The sequence below is a fragment of the Dermochelys coriacea genome, chromosome 10 (assembly GCF_009764565.3).
Source record: "Dermochelys coriacea isolate rDerCor1 chromosome 10, rDerCor1.pri.v4, whole genome shotgun sequence".
NCBI lineage: Eukaryota > Metazoa > Chordata > Testudines > Dermochelyidae > Dermochelys > Dermochelys coriacea.
The window spans coordinates 48,013,359-48,035,588 of record NC_050077.1 but is presented as its reverse complement, the minus strand read 5'-3'; the positions used below and the strand labels follow the sequence as shown (position 1 = coordinate 48,035,588).

Here is a 22,230-nt window from a genome sequence, read left to right as displayed (position 1 = left end):
GAGTTGTTTTCCCCAACGTGTTCCCCGCATCCGTCCCCATATCTCCCCTCCCCCAGAATGGTTTCTTTTTCAAAGCCAAGAGAGGGCCTGTCCTGGGGGGAGGATCCATGAGAAACTGAGTTTCCTGGGATAGAGACTGTGACACTTCTCAGGGCAGCCAGGGCTGTGCAGCACCCTAGTTGCCACCAGCCTCCAGTATGAAGGAGCCTTGCCTGTGCCAGCTGGGTGTTAGCTCCCCAATGCAACCAGCCCATCAGCGCCTCAAGCGTTCTTCTCTGGGATAGCCCAGCCCTGCCTTTTGCCTGGCAGGTTGACTATCAGTGCACCCCAGGCTTCAAGTCCCTTCAAAGTGGGATCCAGCCCTGATCACTGGAGATCCACAGAAATCCCAGACCTTCTGTTTCTAAAGGAACAGGGCGTCCCCCTTTACCAGTTTGGTGTTAGCTCACCGCTCTTGTATCACGCACAACGCTTCAGCTCAATTCTAAAGCAAAAGGAGATTTATTTAAGACAGAATGGAGAGTCATATAAAAATGGTATCATATAAACAAGAGCTGGAAACAAACGGCTAGCTGTGAAACAAAATCATAACTCGCGTTCTGGAGCCTACACATAACTAACAAGTTTATCCTCCAGTCCAGAAAAGTGTCTCTCATTGAAGTTCTCTCCAGCATTTTCAGCTAAGCCTGGCTGAGACTCCTTTTTCATGAGGCCAACTCGCTGTCAGTTTACTTCCTAGGCATCTGATGTCGGGGTGTCTTTTTGCTCCTCAAAAACACCAGACTGCATCTTTGATGTTTACCTCTAGCGAGGGTTCCCCCTCCAGTGTTGACTTCTTCTTGTTAGTTTCTTTCTGAAGTCTCTGCCAGCTCCTCATTAGCTGGCTGGAGGACTTTGTCTCAAGACCCACTACCTTTGAGAGGCCTGCTTTAGCTACAAGGCCTACAGAACCTAATTTTCAGTGCTCCTTGCCTACTCCCCATACCTACATCTCACAATGGTTATGATGACCTATGTGACCCAGGGTTGCATTAGAGACCTTACATGATATTCTTTTGGTGAACCCAGAGGGTCCCTGTGCCCTTGTGTCTCCCAGTACTCTCTGTTAGTTGGTATCATGAGGTTCTTGGGGCACAGGTACTCCTGTGGGAATCTAGTGGCCTGCACTAAGGGCAAGCTCCAAAAGCTAGTCCATATGAAGTTATTCAGATTTATCTCTGGTTTGATGGAGCAAGCAATGGGACTTCTGCGAGCCCTACATGGAATGACAGCGTGCCCAGAGAGAGACAGACACTTGTTCTCAACACCATACCTGCGGGGAGCCCATGGGATGACATGAAACTGGTCCTTTCCACTGATGGCTCTTAATACCTACTTTTAGCTACATCGCTAATAACTGATTAAGGCTTCATAGCCCTATACTAGGGCAAGGCATCTCTCATGCTCCGGCATCTTAGAACTAAGCTAACTGAGAGGTTACATCATGTTCCTCCTGGGTAAGCTAGGAATAAAATCCAGGGCTCTCCAGATGATCCCAGTCACAGCCGTGCTGCTGTCTGAAATGAATGCATGGAGTGAATGTGGTCGGTTACCCTCCCTGTGCTAAGCACCAGACCACAGTGTCCTCCCACAGCTGGGTCGAGAACCCAGGAATCCTGATTCTCTGCCAAGCAGCTGTGAAGCCCACTGACAGAAAGGTTAGGTCAAGGGGCGGAGGACCGTGTCCAAAGCAGGTGAGTCTCAGGGGTGTAATTTTGGCTCCACGTGACGGAATTGCTCTTTTCCCAGTTTAGTGAAGGTTGTAGCGAAATTTCTATTTAAAAACCAAATTTTGCATCCCCTCTTCAAGGCACCCGAGAAAGCTAGAAAATTGGCAGGTCAGGGGTCTGACTGCTCTACCAGCTGCAGTACCTCCAGGCATTGAATCCTCGCCCCTCATGCAGCACCACCAACGCTTAGTTTGGGAACTGGCCACTAATTTAGGTTTAGCGGCACTGAACCTCACAGTCTCCTCTATGAAATGAGGACAGGAATGATTCCTGCTGTTTGTCTAGATACAGCCAACAACATTTGAGAGGGAGAGAAACAAGCTGAGTGCAGAGAAAGAAGGTGGATTCGAGGGATGTCAGGGTCTTGGAGCTTCCCAACTAGAGGACCCAGATTTTGGGGGAAGGACTGGACTTATGCCAGAGATGGGGGAAAATGTACCTACAGCATGGGGGCTGGATTTCGGCTAGTCAGAGGGGACAAGAACAAAGGGACTATGGGAATATGGGCTGAAAAGCATTGAGAGTAATGGTCTGATGGTTGAGACACCCCCTTAGCATGCAATAGACCAAGGATACGTTCCACACTGTGTCAAAGCCTTTCTGGCAATCTCACTTAATCTTCCTGTGTCTTAGTCTTTTCCTGCCTTGTGTGAAAGGTGGTCAGCACTCCCCTAGCACCCAGGGGTGCTGTTAGGGGCATTTTTATACCGTGTGCTAGGTGCTGACATTAGACAGTCCCCATCACTACCTTTGTAGCTTAGAGTCCCTTCCAAGTCTAGGTTCACAGGAAGCCTACGAAGGCCATTGCTCTGAAAGTGCTACATTTGTTTGAGGAAAAAGGGGCTGCTACTTCCCCACTATCTTGCCTACCAGCTTCAGTGCCCCACTGCAGCCTCACAAGGCTGAATAACCACTCCTGCAGAGAGCGCTTGTTCTGGGAACATACACCATGCTGCTCCCTATACCCTCCCTGGGTTTGCTGACAGCACATCTTGTTTGTGCAGCCCTGGGCGAAATCTGCTCCCCACGCAGCGGTAGGAGAGAGGTTGTTTGAACAAATGACGCCCTGTCACAGAGCAGGGTTGGCTGTGTTCTCTACAGCGGTAGAGAGATCAAGATAGCAGAGCCCTTCAGACTGAGTCAAGCCTGCTCTAGGGGCACGATCACTGATCTGCAGGTCATGGCCCAGAGCATGAGCAGAAATTGGAAGATTTTCTTAGAGCGGGGTGGGCAAACAAAGGCCTGTGGGCTGCATCCGGCCCATCAGACCTTTTAATCCAGGCCTTGAGCTGCTGCTGGGGAGCAGGGTCAGGGGCTCGTCCTGCTCCGCCCAGCTCCCACCTCACAATTCCTTGATGAGCACCATTTTCCTACAAGCAGAGTCACATTGCAGAGGCGCGACTGGCATTACCACCCAGACTTCACTGGGCTGTTTCCAGGATCGGACCCTGCCCCTACATGGCCGTGCCCCCTATCCCCACAGCGCCAGCCTCCTCCCAAGCTAGCCAATGGTTAAGGCCAGCAGCATGTGAGCCTCCGGGCTCTCACAACCATCCCAGCTAGGGGGCCTGGTATGGTCACTACCAGCAGGGCCGCTAAGAGTTGCTGTTACTGCCCTGTAGAGCTCCCCCTCCCCCGTACCACACCCCATGAGTCCCCTTCCCCCCAGCTCAGGAATGCTCACAATTTCCATACCCAGCTGTGGCCCTCAGACCAAAAAGTTGGCCCACCCCTCTTAGGCTCCTTTTGCCTGGTGGCACAGGGCAATGAAGGGGGCTGGCCTGCACACTCACATCTAGCCCTAACCCCAACATCTCACACCATTGGTGATTTCAGTCCATGGTGAGAAGAACTTGGCAAGCCTGCTCACCTTGGACACAAGGATCGGGGGAAGCGTTCCTAGAACAGCAGTTCTCAAACTGGGGGTCATGACCCCATTTTAATAGGGTTCCTAGGGCTGTCTTAGACTGGCTGGGGCTAAAGCTACAGACTGAGCCCCACTGCCCAGGGTCAGAGCCCACGGGCTCCAGGGCTCACGCCCTTGAGGGTTGATGCCCTGGGCCATGACAGTAATTGTTGGCCGAAAGGGAGCGTGGTGAAATGAAGTTTGAGAACCCCTGTCCTAGAGCATCACCTGAAGCCACAGTCAGAGTCAGCGTCAGCAGGAACTCCCTCATTTCACTCAGAGGGCACAGTGGCTGGGGGATTTGTGTTCTCTCTGCTGCTAGAGCCCTGTAATGGTTACAGGTGCCCAATGGACAGTTCAGAAGGCGGGAAATTCCCCTGCCATTTGCCTATGGAGAGATACCAGCCATTTGACTCTGGGAACCTGAAGGCAGCCATCTCTCCTTTGAAGCCCATTGGAGAGTCCATGATGTGGTTTGTGCACAAGCCACACCATTTCCCCCCCTCCTTCCTTCTCCCTTGCCCATTAAGAACAAGTCCTAGACCAGACTCTAGTCATTGGATTTATTTACATTAGACAGAAGGTACAAGGCACGTGACTGCTCAGGCACTAGAACGGCTGCATCTTCTGCGTACAAGTATCCCCAGAGTAACGAAGGCCAGTGCAATGGCAGCTGCCACTGAGATCAGCCCAGCTGCAGAAGAGAATCCTACAAGAGGAAGAACACATGGTTAAAACTGCAGCTAGTTGCTTTTCCAGCAACCTCTCCAGAAATCCACCATGGACTTGCTGGGTACATGAGTGAAGGCCACACAGTTAATAAAATGGGGGATTTTACTTGAGCTCTATTGTAGGGCCGTCTTTTTTAGCGATGCCAGTTGGAGTTTGTCTACTAGAAGTGGCCAGAACAGGAGATCAGCACCCATTTATAGATCCCACTAGGCAATAGGTTGCAGGTCTCAGGCCACACGACTGGTGTCCCAGCAGATAAGCCCAGGCTACAGTGGCTGATGGTCCAACCAGAGCCAGTCAATGTTGGACTATCTCAGCGAGGAGCCCTCCTTGAGCCAAGGTTACTTGTTACCAACAACCCCTTTGGGTCTAAGGGATTCTTACAGCTGATCTTGCAAGACCCATTTCTTCCATCCATCCTTTAGATCAACTTTTCCAAGCCACCCTAATGTAGATTAATAAGTGACAGTAGAGGCACCATGAGACTTGTTCTGAGTAGTACTAGTTACCCTCTGATGCTGCCTTCTCTGCTTCCATTTGATCAACTGAGAGATCCCTTGATCCTTGATCAGCATCAAAGATGATTACAGGTCCTACCACAACATCAGCCTCAGCTTCCTTCACCAAGGGCTCACCTGTATTGAGGAGAGAAGCACTATTAGAGAACCAAAACATGTCAGGTTAGTCTCATCCATCCCATTTTGGGTGGAAGATCCCCCAGGAACAGTCTGTTGGAGTAAGCCAGACATCTTCCCAGGTGAAGTGGGCACAGATCCTACCATGCCCAGAGGCCACATCTCTCTGGAAGCGCCTCCCTGGCCATCTGTCCAGAGGGCTGCCTCTCCCAGACTGTCCTCCAAGCAATGCACAGTTCCCAGTCTCACAGCACCTGCAGATGTCTCTGGTGCCTTCCACCGGAGACCAGCTGGAACAGAACAGGAACAGTCATCTACAGTGAAGAGTTCTCTATTCTAGGCTGCCTTTCCCCAGTCACTCCCCTGATGGGGTTCTAGTCTACTCACATGTTGCCTGCTTTGTTGAAGGAACAAGCCTTGTTCAAGGGATCTGGGGCTTGCTCAGCTGCAGTGACTTTCAGATGGCAGGTGATGTAGATCTAGAAGGGAAGTGGGAAGAGGGATCAGGACCATCCCAGGGGACACTAACAGCTGCTTAGCCTGGGGAAAGAGACTTGGAGCAGAAATCAGGGAGCTCACCAAGTTCCTGGCATCTCCTGCAAACCTGAACACGTCCACCATGAACTGCAGCGTGTCCTGCCGGGGCCTGGGGGATATGAAGGCTGAGGTGGTGTCATCTGATCTCCCATCCACCAGGCACCTACACACAAGAACTCTGTTTAGTAATATCCCCACAGACTTGAGAGATTCTAGACTAGAAAGGGCTCCCAGCTCTTACCCATTGAAGTCAATGACAGCATAGCGGGGAGAGGAGTCCCTGTCTGGGCTCAGGGTGGCCACACAGCTGTCCACAAAGAGCCTCAGAGCCACATGGTTCCCAGTGCTGACATCAGCTTGGATATGCATGACCTCCCCCAGCTGGAATCCATTGGAGGGTCTCTCAGCACTCCAGTCATCTGCAAGGCAAGTTCACAGTGAGCAGGACAGACAGGGCAGGGCTCAGCTCCCCTGAAGGGACCTCCCACCTACCATTCATCAGGTGCAGGGAGAAATCCAGCCTCTCCTCAGCAGACAGGGTGGAGCTGAAGGGAACCCATGTTGGCTTGATGGCTTTACTGCTCACATTGTCCTTCCTGGGAAAGGAGCAAACCTCAGTCACTGAGCCAGATCCCAGACCAGGGACTGATGGGGAGGGAGGAGATCTGAGCAGCTCAGACTCACCTGGGGTAGTGACACTCAATGGGAATCACAGCTGGATTGGTTCTCAGGATCACTGGGTTGCTGGCAGGGGTGGGGTTATAGTTCAGGCTTGTGCTGTAAACTAAGGAGTCTGGGGTCATCTGGGAAGAACCAGACATGGAAGGGTTAACACTAGTACACAGAGCATGTGTAAAGTCATTCAGATGAGCCTAGGAACAGGCCTCAGCCAGATGGAAACAAGAGCTCAAGTTTTCCAACAAGTGCCCAGTGAAGTGGCAACTGCCTTCGGAAGGCCTGGCCACTAGAAGCAGGGGATTTCAGAGCTCAGTCTGCTAGAGCAGCCATAGGAAGACTAGCGTCACAGTAGTGCCATTTTACACAACTCTACTCACTGGTTTCCTCTGTGCAGATTGTGAAGGATTCTCAGACAGTAATCACCATCTGAGCCTCCTCACACTGCACCATGATAGGCTGCAGCAGGGACACAGCCCCGATCTGGGAAGCATCAACCCAAGCCCAGGGGTAATGCTGGGCAAGAGAGGGCACATGGGCTGGTTGTCGAGGGGTCTCAGCCCTAGGGGCGGTCTCCTGATAGCTGAGTCACTCCTAGAGAAATCCCAGGGATTGTAGCAGGTCACCCCACTTACTACCCAGCACAGAAGAGCATAGCCTAGGCTACCTCTATACCCCATCTGGCTTGCTAGCAACAAACCCAGTATAGAGAGAATCTGCTGCTCTGGGCCTTTTATACCCTTCACCTAAAGCCAGCTCACAACTGTTCCAGGTAATGAACACCCTCCCCAAGACTGGAAGCAGCTGGGGCCCAATCACATCCACTACCCATCCCTGGAGCAGGGAAATGGGAGGACCAGTGGGAATCAGCTCCACCTGTTGGTCAGTTCATCAGTTGTATTCTGGGAGATTCCTTTGATGTTTCATTCAATTAAATCTGAAAGATGTTATCATGGATGTGAAATATCGGCTGTGCAGAGTCTGCAATGCTGATACTCAATTCCAAAGGGATTTTTATTATGGAGCAGTGATCGCTGCATCATAGTTAAGTTTGTAACCCACTCTTTGTTTAAATTCCTGGTCTCTGAATTTTGCCTCTTATCTGAACTTGGCGTAGATAGTCAGATCAGCTGCCAAACTGGCATTCTAGTACAGCGACTGAGGTGAATTTTGGGATGCAAACTTGAGTTCATTTGACCAAAGGGTTTTCCAGCCACAGCTCTCCCAAGTGACCTAGTTTTAAATTTTGAGTATCCTGTTTGAACAATCTTATCATGATATACTTGCACAGCTAAGAAATGATCAGGGAGGGATCCACGTGAAATGGAGATCATTGGGCTACCCCTGCTGAAGGCTAATGTCCAGTCCAAAGAACAAGTCCCAAAACTTAGCCTATCCAAAATCATTCTGTTTTATTTCTGGTCCTGGGGAAGGGCCCAGGGGTTTTCTGTGAGCCATGCATGCTGTGTCTGTACGCACAAATAAACACAGGATTCCTCTTTCAACTACGGGACAGGGCACTGGGTGAGGAACCATGACCCAGCTCCTCACAGGTAGTTAAGCTCAATGGAAGTTAGGAGCCTAAATACCTTGGAAGAACTGGTAAGTTCTAGGAAACTGTAAGTTCAAGATTTGTTGCTTCCAGCAATGGCTCTTCATATTTATGTGTATTTATACTTAACTGGCTTCCTCCGCATGCACTGGGGAGACAGGTCTGATTCTCCCCTGTTTTATAGGTAAGGTCACTAAGAGGCTGCACAATGGTCCTCTTGGGAAAGGTCACATTTATATCTAGGGCATTAATATGTCAGACCTGACTGTCATCCACTGAGCCAGGCTGTCTATTGAAGCGAACATCTGAAGCATGTGGTTGGTTGTCCTGTCTGTAGCCATGGTTCTAACCACTAGAGAACACTTCCATTCCTGACACAAGCAGCCTGAATCTGCTGCTGTCTAACAAACCATTGAGCTTAAACCACTTATAGAGTGGATTAGCTGAATGGGCAGAGGGCCATGGGCTAGTTCTAAAGGGCCTGTGTTAAATTGGATGCTGATCACGGTGGGGCATTTTATGGTTTCAGCTGATAGAATTTCTCTGTAGCCAGTTTAGTGAAGGCCGCAGCTAAATCTCTTTAAAACCAAATTTTGCATTTTTTTTTTCAAAATCACTTACATGGGAATTTAGGTAGGTGGCCACTAATTCTAGCCCTTTGTCACCATGCCTCAGTTCCCCTGTGTGAGAGGGGGATGATTATATGCCCCCCTCCCTAACTGCAGTTTTGGATAGGTAAATACAGTCATGTTTAGAAGGCAGAGTGGAGGGATGTTAGGGGCTGGGAGCTGTCTAGAGTGGAACATAGGGCTGGTTGAAAGCTTAAGGAATGGTGGGAAGGTTAAAGTAGTCCTAGGGGCAGCTGAGTAGTCAGCATCTCTGCAGCACCAGGTGTGGGAAGGTTGGGAGAACAGAGGGACAGTCAGGGGATAGAGCCAGCTCTGCTCTTTTGAGGGCAATATGTGCCCAGAACCTTGCTGATGACCTTGATGTGTGTTCTTGTGGTTGAAGCACGGGCTTTGGACTCACCAGCTCAGGGTTCAACTCCTGGTTCTGCCACCATATTCTTGGGTGACTATGTCACAGCCTCTCTATGCCTCAGTTTCCACAGGTGTAAAAATAGGGATAAAAGTTCCTCCCTGCATCTTGTGTCAGCACAGGTGCTGACTCCATGGGTGCCCTGGGGCTGGAGCACCCACTGGCAACCTAGTGCCTCCTGCCCGCCAGCACGCCCTGCCCATCAGCACCTCCTGCTCCCCTGTGCCTCCCACCACCATGAACAGTTCTTGCCTCTGTGCTCCCAGCCAGGAGGGCAGGTACCTGGGGCTTCTTGCAGAGAGATCCACAGCTGGAGTCTAGCTGGCTGCTGTGCTCCTGGCAGGGACTCTGGGGGGGGGGGGGTGGTAGCAGAGCTCCCAGTGGGGAGCTGAGGTAGCAGCCCAAGCCAGAATGGCAGCCAGGCTGGGGAACTGGCTTTCTTGTCAATTAGATGGCTCCAGTGGAGCCATGAAATTGACAAGAACAGCATCTACCCAGACACGCCATCATCCTAACTACACTGACAGAAGCGCTACACCAGTCACTGAGATGGTTTTATGATGTTGCCATTGCAGGGGTGTTACATTGGTGGGAGGAACATTTCAGCAAAACCTGATTTTGGCAGAAAAAGTGTTCAATGTAGACACAGCAGCACAGCCCTATGAAGAGGGCTATGAGGCACATGGGATTATTTCCTATTCCACCATCTTGTCAGATAGAAACATGCATCTTAGCTGCTGGCATCCTCCACCCTAGCACTACTAGTACCCTCAGTGCTCCTCCTCTCTATGCACCCCTCAAGGGCCTGCTCTGTCCCCTGCATTCACAGTTTTCCTTGCAAGGGAATTTTTACTGTACCAGGACTTTTCTAGAGCAAGGCAGCTTGAATGGAGGATGCCAGCTACAGAGGTCAGAGCACAGCTGCAGTATCCCTTCCCCACACTGTAAGGTGGGTCAAGCAGCAGAGTTTTCTGACCAAAAGAGAGGACAGGAGGTTGTTTAAGTGATATTGGCTGGGCCACTGTATAAACAAGCCAAGCCCTACTGAACTACCCTAGGGCCAGGACTATGACTAATGCCCAGCCACTGATATTATACCAGGGATGAGTTTGGTCCACTGGTAGCTTTTTCTCATTAGCAAAAAGCTCTATGCTACACTAGACTTGACAAGGTGTCAATTCCAGCTGGAGGAAGCTTATCTGCACTTGTCTGAGCTTGCCAACTTTAAAATAAAATTGAGTGGGGTATTGTGAGTGGCTAGTTGCCCTGACAGCGGTACCTTGGTACATAGTGAGGCAGGGAGCCCCTCCCACTCCACAGCCAAGCTATTTTTAGCCTGGGTGTCTCCCCTCAAGGTGGAATTTACACCTTTCTATCAGTTCTCAGCACTCTGGCTGCCTCTAGCTGTTGTCACCAGTGACTGTGCCTTCAGCACTGGCCCATTTGCAGGGGGAGTCATGACTAGGAGACTGCTTTTGTTTGGAGAAGTGCTACAGATAGCAGGTGTTAGATCCCAAGAAGCTCAGGACAGCACCTCCAACATTTCACACTGCTAACAGCTCAACTCTGGTGCCAGGAGAGGCTAACTCTGCCCTCACCCCCCCACCCCTGCCACTGTGTGAATAGTCAATCACTGCAGTGTCAGTTCATGAGGACCAGCTGGTTGAGTTACCCCCACAGCATAGAAAGCATCACTCCCACCCATTAAGAAGTCAGAACTGACCAAACTTAAGGTCCATTTATGGGTTTATTTTACATGACACAGAAGGTCCAAATCACATGACAGCACCAGCCATTGCATGGCTGCGGTTTTTGTATATGAACCAGATGGTCAGAGTCATGGAGGCCAAACCAATAGCAGCAGCCACCAAACTCAGCCCAAGCACCAGCCCAGGAGTCTCTTCTGCACCTGCAGGAAAGATCTGTGGTTAGAATGGGAACCAGGCACTTTTTCCAGCTTTAGTGAAATTGCTGGGTGTTTGCATCATACACAAGCAAGCCAGTCATTCCCTCTTTTGTAGGGAGGCATTTGATTTTTCCCTTCTTAAGTGTAGTGCTTAGCACTTCATGGACTTTCATCTTGAATTATCCAGTCAGTTTTGAATTCTTATCCTGTACTCCAGAGTGCAAGCCGAGAGGGGTTGCAAGGTATCAGCCACAAGTTTTAAATACACTCACCCCTCTTATCTAAGATGTCAACAAAAATATTGACTAGTACCAGACCCAGGGACTGACTGCCTAAGACATCCTTTCAGTGTCACAGCAGACCATTGATAGTTACTCTGAGTAACATCTTTCAACCAGGTTTCAGAGTAGCAGCTGTGTTAGTCTGTATTCGCAAAAAGAAAAAGGAGTACTTGTGGCACCTTAGAGACTAACAAATTTGAGCATAAGCTTTTGTGAGCTACAGCTTACTTCATCAGATGCATCTGATGAAGTGAGCTGTAGCTCATGAAAGCTTATGCTCTAATAAATTTGTTAGTCTCTAAGGTGCCACAAGTTCTCCTTTTCTTTCAACCAGTTGCATCTACATGCATTTCCTTAGTTTGCTGAAGAGACTCATTGGACTGGTCCAAGGCTTACTAAAAAAAGGACCCCCCCCCCCCCCCCCCACACACACCTGACATGTCTGCTTCCCCCATCTCCTGCACCACTAGGCCAGTAATTTCCTTTGACAGTTATTGGTTTGACATTTGTTCTTGATCAATTCATCTGTAAACATAAGGCACAATCAGTTTGTAATAAAATTAAGCCAACTGGTCTGATTTCCTAGGCCTTCTGTTCCCCTTTTTAAAGCTAGGTACTATGTTTGCACCTATCTAGTCCTCTGGGACCTCATCTCAGAGTGATCACTCATCCTCCATGCACTATCAGTTCAGAGATTGTTTCAGCTAGTTCCTTAGGAAAGGCATCAGGCCCTGCCAACTAGAATACAGCTAAACACTTTTTATCCTGTTCTTTACCTACTTTGGCTTGTGTTCCTTCCACCTTGTTAATAGTGGTGTTGAGTATCTGGTCATGGTTAACCTTTTTAAATGGTGACTGAAGCAAAATAGGCACTAGACACCTCAGCCTTCTTGAAGTCATCCATTATTAGATCTTCTCCCCACTAAGGAATGGGAATACAAGTTACTTTTGCTCCTAGTGTATTTTCAGAATGGCTTTTTGCCTTTATGTTTCTTGGTAGGTGTAACTCATTTTATGCCTTAGTCCAATTTTGGACCTACATGCTCATGCTATTCTTTTGTACTCCTTAGCATTTTAAGACATTAAAGAGCTCTTGATGGAGCCATATTGACCTTACTCCATCTTTCCTTTAAATTGGGATAGTTTGCAGTTGTGCTTGTAATATTTCTCCTTGAGAAATTGCTAGCTCTTCTGAATTCCTTTTGCCTTTAAATTTTCTTCCCTTGGGACCTTTCCCTACCTGTCTGTTAAAGTTGGCTTTTTTTGAAGTCCATTATCTTGATTCTACTGCTCTTGCCTTAGGCTTGTAAGATCATTGCATGATCTCTTCCACCCCAATTGCTTTCCACCTTCTGATTTGTTACCAATGCCTCCCTGTTGGTCAGGATCAAGTCTCAGATGGCTCTCCCCAGTTACTGCCGCTATTCTCCAAAACAGAAGAGTTGTCCACACTACATTCTAAGAACTTGTTGGAAGAATTAGTTTTTGCTGTATTGGACAACCCAGATGTCTTAGAAAAGCAATTCCCCCATTACCACCAGGTCTCCTGTTTTGATATGTCTATTAAGTCCTAGAAATGCCTCATCCACCTCTTCCTGATTTGGAGTCCACAATGGACCCCCCCCCCCCATGATATGCTCTTTAGGCAGAGATTTTAAACTGATCTAAGATCCAGGAGAGGACACAGAACACATGTACATCAAGAATAGACAAGGTTTCCTTTTTAAAATCCTGTCCTTCCTGAAGGAGCTATATCATCCAGTCATTAGATTTATCCCACCAAGTTGTGACAATTAAATCATGTTTTAGCTTATGTACTTCTATCACCAGTTTGCTTTTTCCCCATACTCCTTGAATTTGTGGATCAACATTCAAGACAAGGATCAGTTAACCACCTTGTTAATCCTATGACCCTATTGTAATTTTCTATGTTCCCTCCTAAGTCTAGCCCTCCATTAAGGTCACTGTATTGGTTATGTGGTATGTGTTTTGTCATAACTTCCTGGAGCAGGAGACAGGCACTTCCCATTAAACAAGCCACCAAGATTATAAATTAGTCTCAGCCACTTTAGTGCTTCAGCCCTGCTGGGGGTGGAGTCAAGAGCGGAGGGTGGAGAACTTGCCTGGATTCTAGTTTGCTTCTTTTGGGTCCTCCCCACTGGTCTGACAGCCCATAGGTTTGTCCTGGCAAAGCCATTTACTCAGTGTTCCCTTGGGTTGCAGGGCTGAGCCTTATGGTTGGAGGGAGTTTTCACTTTTCATAAAAAGTCCCAATGCCCTGAAGGTGCATGGACTATTACTATACAAGTCAAGTACCTGGTGATGCTGCCTTCCCTACTTCCATTTGTTCTTCCACAAGATTCCTGGATCCCCGATAAGCATCAGTGATGAATAGGGGTCCTACCACAACATCAGCCTCCCTCAGTGAGGAGTCACCTGTATTGAGGGAGGAGATTACATTGGTGTTGCTTCTTTCATTATCCACATTGTGATAAAGCCAAGCTGAAGGTCCATGAGTTGTCTAGCAGAACCCCCTTTTTTACTGAGACCCCTAAACACCACACAGCCACCTGTTAACTCTGATTATATAGGTCTTACCATGCCTGGAGGCCACATCTCTCTGGAAGCGCCTCCCTGGCCATCTGTCCAGAGGGTTCACTCTCCTGGACTGTCCAGCCAGCCCACAGTTCCCAGTCTCACAGCACTTGCAGATGTCTCTGGTGCCTTCCACTGGAGACCAGCTGGAACAGAACAGGAACAGTCATCTACAGTGAAGAGTTCTCTATTCTAGGCTGCCTTTCCCCAGTCACTCCCCTGATGGGGTTCTAGTCTACTCACATGTTGCCTGCTTTGTTGAAGGAACAAGCCTTGTTCAAGGGATCTGGGGCTTGCTCAGCTGCAGTGACTTTCAGATGGCAGGTGATGTAGATCTAGAAGGGAAGTGGGAAGAGGGATCAGGACCATCCCAGGGGACACTAACAGCTGCTTAGCCTGGGGAAAGAGACTTGGAGCAGAAATCAGGGAGCTCACCAAGTTCCTGGCATCTCCTGCAAACCTGAACACGTCCACCATGAACTGCAGCGTGTCCTGCCGGGGCCTGGGGGATATGAAGGCTGAGGTGGTGTCATCTGATCTCCCATCCACCAGGCACCTACACACAAGAACTCTGTTTAGTAATATCCCCACAGACTTGAGAGATTCTAGACTAGAAAGGGCTCCCAGCTCTTACCCATTGAAGTCAATGACAGCATAGCGGGGAGAGGAGTCCCTGTCTGGGCTCAGGGTGGCCACACAGCTGTCCACAAAGAGCCTCAGAGCCACATGGTTCCCAGTGCTGACATCAGCTTGGATATGCATGACCTCCCCCAGCTGGAATCCATTGGAGGGTCTCTCAGCACTCCAGTCATCTGCAAGGCAAGTTCACAGTGAGCAGGACAGACAGGGCAGGGCTCAGCTCCCCTGAAGGGACCTCCCACCTACCATTCATCAGGTGCAGGGAGAAATCCAGCCTCTCCTCAGCAGACAGGGTGGAGCTGAAGGGAACCCATGTTGGCTTGATGGCTTTACTGCTCACATTGTCCTTCCTGGGAAAGGAGCAAACCTCAGTCACTGAGCCAGATCCCAGACCAGGGACTGATGGGGAGGGAGGAGATCTGAGCAGCTCAGACTCACCTGGGGTAGTGACACTCAATGGGAATCACAGCTGGATTGGTTCTCAGGATCACTGGGTTGCTGGCAGGGGTGGGGTTATAGTTCAGGCTTGTGCTGTAAACTAAGGAGTCTGGGGTCATCTGGGAAGAACCAGACATGGAAGGGTTAACAGCACACCACTGACATACAAAACTACTAGGTTCAGCAAGATCTAGAGAAATGTTTCCTATTAATGGAAAGTCTTTCAACACGTGCACAACCGTAGTTGTAAGGTAATAGAAACACTCGTTTTAGAGCTTCTTCCATAGAATGCCAGCCAGGTAAATACTGGTGTGTACTGTAGGCTCTAGTTCTATATAGCTCTGGTCATTGCAGCATCTGCTTCTAGCACTCTTTCTGACAGGTAGTCATCTTATCCCCTATAGTGCAGATGAAGTCAGCAAGAATCTAGCTCCCATTGGGCACTCCTTTATGCTGTTGGCCATCTTTCCTTGGGCAGGATGAATTAACCCAGCTGCCCTGGCCTATTGTTATAGGGACTCTCCCATGGCAAGTCTCATATTGGGAAAATGAGACAGGGGGAAGTCCAACAGCTGGTTGCGACCATCTCTTAGCATTGCAAGCAGGGAAGCAGATCAGCATGGCGGTATCTCAAGATATGACCCAAAGAGTTCAGTTTCCTTGCTGATAATACACTGGCCTACAGCCTCCTGCAGCACTGGGCATCAAAGGCATGGCAGAAGGTTAAGTGGGACCCATGTGCTCCTGTCCACACCATGTAGTTCTCTAAAGTTAGAGCTAAAACTACAAATAAAAAGCTGTGTTTTTAACTCAGGTGAGCTAACTGGGGTTCAAATAGAGAAGATCTGGCACATCTTGTTTTAACTCAGGTTGAAGCTCAGATGCAACCCCAGGCTCCTCTACAAGTATTAGCCGAGCTGCTAATGCAAATTAAAAAGCCAAGTTGCTGTAAACTTCACTGCTGTTTGACCCCCAAGATAGCCAATGCCAAGTAAGAACAGCTTCTTTGAGTTTAGACACACACTAGATCAATCCCTCTACAAGGTCACTATTGTGAGGCAAGTGTTAGACAAGGAAACTTCAATCAAGTGACATATGACAGGTTCCTGCTCTCCAACTCCGATATGATATTGAGGGGTCATTCATTCACTTACCCCCATTCCTTACGGGACTCCAAGGAGGGAGAGGTCACAACCCATCAGTGCATTTACTTGGATTTTCTTGTGTCTTACAGGACAAGGCCTATTTTGGCCTAAGCAAAATTTTCAGCCTGTATCCAGAGGGGAATTCACATAGTGCTACCAAGCATCCCTCCCCACCATATCTTTGGGCACTGCTTTCACAAAAGCCTACTGAGCTGTGCTTTTAGACAGGTGACATTAGGGATTATGATGCAGCATCCACAAGGGAGGACCAGAGTTAATCTCACCCTTTGATGCCTTTAACCCAACATTGCCTTTACACCCCATTTAGCCCACCCAATAAAGCACAAATGGGACAGAATGTATGAGGCTCATCTTACTCACAGGTGTTCTAGCTTGTATGAAGTTGTCTTACCTGCAAGGTGCTGCCACATTCATGGAGCCCAGCTTCAAAAGTCACTACATTCTCTGCAGCATTAAGGGATGTGTACTGGCAGGCAGCCGGGCCAAGACTCAGGTCAGCAGCTTTGATCAGTCTCCCCATCCCAAACAGATCCCTGTGCACAGTGATCACCATCTGAGCCTCCTCACACTGCACCATGACAGGCTGCAGTGGGGACACAGCCCTGAGCTCAGAAGAATCAGCCCGAGCCCAGGGATAGGGCTCAACAAGAGAAGGTACATGGGGTTGTCTCTGAGGGGGCTCAGCCCTGAAGTTGGGTCTCCAGATGGCTGAGTCACTCCTAGAGAAATCCCAGGGATCGTAACAGTTTACTCCACTGACTGCCCAGCACAGAAGAGCAATGCACAGACCACCACTATACCCCATCCTTCCTGCTAGCAGCAAACCTACTATAGAAAGAAACTGCTGCTCTGGGACCCTTTATACCCTGCACCTAAAGCCAGCTCACAGCTGCCCCAGGTAATTAACACCCTCCCCTAGACTGCAGGCAGCTGGAGCCCAATCACACCCACTGCTCACACCCTGGAGCAAGGAAAAGGGAGAAACAATGGGAATCAGTCCCACCTGTTGGTCAGTTCATCAGCTGTATTTTGAGAGATTCCTACCATGTTTTATTCAATTAAAGTTTAAAAGATTTTGATACGATGGAATTGCCAGTTGTACAGTCTGCTTTGGGAATGATGGATTCCAGGGGGCTTTCCATCATGGGGCAGTGGTAGCTGCACCAGAGTTAAACTTGCAACATGGACTCTGTTTAAAGCTGAAGTTTGCATCCTCTCTGAAATCCACATACACAGGCAGATCAGTTTCTGGGTCAATGGCTGGGGTGGAGATTGTGATGCAAAGTTGAGTTCATTTGACCAAAGGCATCTTCTCCAGATACAGCTCTGCCAAAGGACCTGTTTTTAAATGTGAACATTCTTATCATTAGAGTCATAGATTCCAAGGCCAGAAGAGATTACTGAGAAAATCTTGTCTGACGTTCTGACCAGCACAGGCCAGAGAACTTCCCCCAAACAATTCCTAGAGCCGATCTCTCAGAAAAACATCCAACCTGGATATTAAAATTGCCAGTGATGGAGAATCCACCCCCCTCCCACCTTAGTAAGTTGATCCAATTGTTAATTACTCTCACTGTGAAAGATTTACTTCTTATTTCCAGTCTGAATTTGTCTAGCTTCAACCTCCAGCCATTGGATGGTGTTAGACCTTTGTCTGCTAGATTGAAGAGCCAATTATTAAATATTTGTTCCCCAGGTAGATATTTATACACTGTAATCAAGTCATCCCTTAACCTTCTCTTTGTTAAGACAAATAAATTGAGCTCTTTCAGACTATCCCTATAAGACATATTTTCTAATCTGTTACTCCTTCTCGTGGCTCTTCTCTGAACCCGCTCCAATTTATCAATATCCTCCTTGAATTGGATGCAGGATTCCAGCAGCAGTCATACCAATGCCAAATATAGAGGTAAAGTAAAATCTCTGCTCCAATTCGAGATTTCCCTGTTTATACATCTCAGGGTCATATTTGGCTGCAGCGTCACACTGGGAGCTCACCCCCAAATCTTTTACAGAGTCACTGCTGCCCAGAATAGAGTCCCCCCATTCTGTAAGTATGGCCTATACTCTTTGTTTCTAGATGTATATATTTACATTTAGACATATTAAAATGCATATTGTTTGCTTGTGCCCAGTTTACCAAGAGATCCATATTGCTCTGTATCAGTGGCCTGTCCTCTTCATTATTTTCCACTTCCCCAATTTCTGTATTATCTACAAAAGTTATCAGTGATGATTTGATATTTTCCTCCAGCTCATTGATGAAAGTGTTAAATAGCATCCGGGACCCCACTGGAAACATGTCTGCTCAAAGACGATTCCCCATTTACAGTTATATTTTGAAACCCCTCAGTTAGCCAGTTTTTAATACATTGAATGTGTGACATGCTCATTTTAGATCGTTCTAGTCTTTTAATCAAAATGTCATGTGGTACCAAGTCAAATGCCTTACAGAAGTCCAAGTCTACTATGTCAATACTGTTACCTTTCTCAACCAAACTTGCAATCTCATAAAAAAAGATATCAAGTTAGCTTGACAGGATCTATTTTCCATAAGGCTATGTTGATTGGCATTATTTACATTATTCTCCTTTAATTCTTTATTAATTGAGTCCCGTATCAGCTGCTCCATTAGCTTTCCCAGAATCACTGACAGGCCTATAATTAGCCTGGTCATCCCATTTACCCTTTATAAAAATTGGCACTAGTTTACTTCTAGTCTTCTGAACTTCCCAGTACTCCAACACTTACTGAAATTCAAAATTAATGGTACAGTGAACTCCCCAGCCAGCGCACTTATGTGCACAGAGATAGGTACTGCTCAGGGGGGGAGTCCACTTGAAGCCAAGATCATTGGGATACCCCTGCTAAGGGCTAGTGTCCATTCCCAAAGTGCAAGTCCCTAAACTTGTCCCATCCATTCAACTTTATTGCTGGCCCTGGGGAGCAGTCCAGGGCTTGCTGGGAGCTCTGCGTGCCAAGCCAGCATCCACAGATGAAGATAGACGGACTGTAGTTTGGGGAAGTTGCACTTGGCTGAGACCCAGAAGGACATAAATTCAAGAGTCCTCTTCTACTACTGCCTGTTAATATTGATGTGTATCACTCAGCTCTAATAATTGACTGGAGCTTCCTATCCTACATTGTGAGGGATACATCTTTCATTCTACCCCATTTTACAGATCAGGTAAATTTGAGGCTGCACAAGGCTCCTTCTGGGAGAGCTCAGAATAAAATCCAGGCCATTAATATGACAGACCTCAGGGTCATCCATTGATCCATACTGGCATTTGAAATGCTCATACCAAATGCCTATGGTCAGTTCTCCTGTCTGCAGCCACGGCTCTAACCTCTAGAGCACACTGGCAGACCAGATACAGGAGCAGAATCCAGGAGGCCTGCATCTGCTGCTGTCTAACAGCATTAGTTACAGAGCAAGTAACCTCCAGGGTAAGGGACCATGGGGTGATTTTGAAGGGTCAAATCCTTCAGCTGAGCTACACTGTGAGTTCTGTGGTTCCAAATGAAGGAATTTCTCTCTGGGGGTCTTGATGAAGGTTGCAGCAACATTTCTCTTAAAAAACAAATGTTGCACTTTCTTCAAAATCAGTCACACTAGAATTTTGTTAGGTGGCCGTTCATTTTGGCCCTTTAGTTTCCCTATGTGGAATGGGGATGATTGTATTCCCTTCAGCCACTGCAGTTTTGGGTAGATAAATTCAGGGGTGTTTGCAAAGAAGAGTGGAGAGATGTCAGGGGCTCAGAGCTTTCTCGGTCAGGACAGTCATGTGGGGAATGTTAGTCTGTGTTAGAGCGCTGGAGTTGTGCCAGGGGCGCGGTTAACATGGGAACCCCATTTACTGCATCGGGTGGAGGAGGGCTGGGAGAAGAGAGGGACCAAGGGGCTGTTGGGAATGTGGCCAGGGGACCCCAGGGACAAAGGAGGGTCAGACATTTTGCAGATTAGGCACTGGCTTCACATTCACCAGAGCAAGGTGCAGCTCTGGTTCTGCCCCGTCTTCTTCCGTGACCATGCCCAAGTCATTCTGCCTCAGTTTCCACACATGTGAAATAGAGAGAATAGTTCCTCATTCCCACAACACCATCAGGGTATCTTCACTAATATTAGCAAAGTGTTCATATAGTATGGTGATGAGGCTGTGTAAGCATCTCACTGGAGCCATCAGTGGCGGCCCTCAGGCGCCACCTCCAGTGTTAGACTCATGGAGAGTCCAGACAGCCCTTCTACCCCTTGAGAGGCTAGGTAAGTGGCACCAGTCTTAAACAGAAATAACGAAGAATCTTTATGGTACCTTAGAGACTAACGAATTTATCTGGGCCTAAACTTTCGTGGGCTAGAACCCACTTCATCAGATGCAAGTGGGTTCTAGCCCATGAAAGCTTATACCCAAATAAATTTGTTAGTCTCTAAGGTACCATAAGGATTCCTTGTTGTTTTTTCTGATACAGACTAACATGGCTACCCCTCTGAAACCTATCTTAAATAGCAAACATCGTGGTAGCTACCCTCAGGTCCAGGCCTAAGCAGTCAAAGGGTAGAAGTGTGAGTTTGAATTTAAGGACTCCGAGTGCTAGCAAATCCTCCAGTGCTCCTGCTAAACAGTACCGAGGGTTCATCATTCCCCCTTGTAAATATTGACATCTTCTGTTCAGTTTCAATTTGGTTACTTCAGCTCCCAGATCTCTTATGTCTTCATCTGTTAAGAAGGCCCCTGTGTCTGCAATCTCCTCCCCATGTAGGAGCTGCTGAACCAACTCACTCACTGCTGATCTTTCTTACTCTCCCCACTCTCTGGAAGAACTCTGGGCTCTGGAGAACACACACACAGTTGATGCTAGAGCAGCACACCTCATTTTTCTTTCTTTTTGCAAAGACCAGGCCAAAAATGGCCGAGGCCCACTGTTCCTAGTTTCAGAGCTGTACATCACAGCTAGTGACATTTCCCTCTCCTCCCCCATGCACTAGCTCTGCCAGTGCCGGCTCAGGTCGCTGAAGAACATGTTAATGGAAGCGGGTTGGCACTGTAACAGAAGAGTTTTCTAAAGAAGTAAAGATCAGCCCCTGTAGAGGGCAAGTTTTAGTCAGCACAGAGAGCAGAGTTCTTCTCTGGATGTATGAGCAGTGCCTAGTTAAGCAGCTTGCTGACTTGGGGACAGACCTCTTACACCAATGGCATTTTAACCCAATCAGGCTCCAGCGCCGAAGGTGGTTTAAGTAGGTTATGCTAGACCAACATGCAGACAAGCCAAGGCGTTTCAGTGAGCACAGGGCCACATTCATTACAAATGCCTGCCTACTGCAGTCATACTAGGGATGAGCCTGGGCCATTATTAACCTGATGGCATTGCTTCCGCAACTCAGAGTGCTGTGAATAGACAGAGTGTTGTCAGTACTCAGCCCTGTTTGAAAGGGGAGTAGTGGCTAGGAGGGGAGTCTGGGGAAGGAGCTCTAGGATCTTGCAGCAGGCAGGGAGCAGCTCGGAGAGAGAGGAGGGAGTCTCCTTTAATATTTGTCCATTACATGGCATGACCAGCAGTTCAGCTCTTCATATAGATGAAGATAATGCCACATACAGCCTCTGTGCCCCCAGGAGGGGGGGGGGGGGGAAAAGTCTCATTGAAATACTCCAGAGGGACAAAGTCAGGCAAGCCCTGAGTTAAAACCAGCAAGAAATATTAGTGACAAGAAGGGGTTCTACAACTATATCAGACAAAGGAAGACCAGAGGCCTGGGCCTGCTGCTCATTGGAGGTGGTGAGCTGATAATAGAAGATAGGAAGGCAGAACTGCTCAATGCTGCCTTTCTTCAGTCTTCACACACAAAAATAACGTGACCAGATAACTAGCAAAGTTCCACTTTATTGTCTAGGGTAAGAAATGCAGATTGGACTGAGTAAAGAACACACAGGAAATTGAATTCATTCAAATTAGTCAAGCAGGGTCTGAGGTTACTCACCCCAGAGCCACAGGGAGTATTTGTCCACTCAGGGATGACAGGAGAGGTCCTGGCCAACTGAAGGGCTAACAGTATTCCTCTTTTAAAAAGAGTTGCTGGGGAAACTCTACAGACCAGTCAGCCTGACCTTGATACCTGGGATGCTACTAGGCCAACGTATAAAACATGTAGTTAGAGGATGAAGGGGTAAGACTAGCAGCCAGCATGGATTTACCAAGAACAAAATCACATCAAACCAACTTGATTTCCTTATTTGACAAGGAAACTGGTTGGACAGATGGGGGAAAATGCAGTAGATAAAAATATACCTGGACTTTAGCCACAGTCCTATATGACACTCATAAGTAAGCTGGAGAAATATAGGCTCAGCAGAACTACCATTAG

At 48.1% G+C, this 22,230-nt stretch overlaps 1 protein-coding gene across 3 annotated transcripts; it reads right to left on the bottom strand.

The window, feature by feature from the left end:
- Window positions 1–4,224: 4,224 nt before the first annotated feature.
- On the bottom strand, window positions 4,225–16,746 carry LOC119862114 (zona pellucida sperm-binding protein 3-like). 3 transcript variants are annotated; one of them, XM_038418142.2, is made up of 10 exons: window positions 16,261–16,699; window positions 14,704–14,822; window positions 14,512–14,615; window positions 14,261–14,438; window positions 14,062–14,182; window positions 13,870–13,961; window positions 13,630–13,772; window positions 13,348–13,467; window positions 11,465–11,556; window positions 10,579–10,753 (listed from the first exon to the last, which is right to left on the bottom strand). In XM_038418142.2, exons 1-9 carry the CDS (start codon window positions 16,672–16,674, stop codon window positions 11,498–11,500), a joined length of 1,350 nt encoding a protein of 449 aa, XP_038274070.1. In that variant the 5' UTR covers window positions 16,675–16,699; the 3' UTR covers window positions 10,579–10,753; window positions 11,465–11,497. The 3 variants fall into 3 exon arrangements, with proteins under 3 accessions (XP_043349905.1, XP_038274070.1, XP_038274069.1); XM_043493970.1 differs by lacking the exons at window positions 10,579–10,753; window positions 11,465–11,556; window positions 13,348–13,467 and adding exons at window positions 4,225–4,384; window positions 4,917–5,042 and having other exon boundaries at window positions 16,261–16,694; XM_038418141.2 differs by lacking the exon at window positions 11,465–11,556 and having other exon boundaries at window positions 16,261–16,746.
- Between the last annotated feature and the right edge of the window lie 5,484 nt (window positions 16,747–22,230).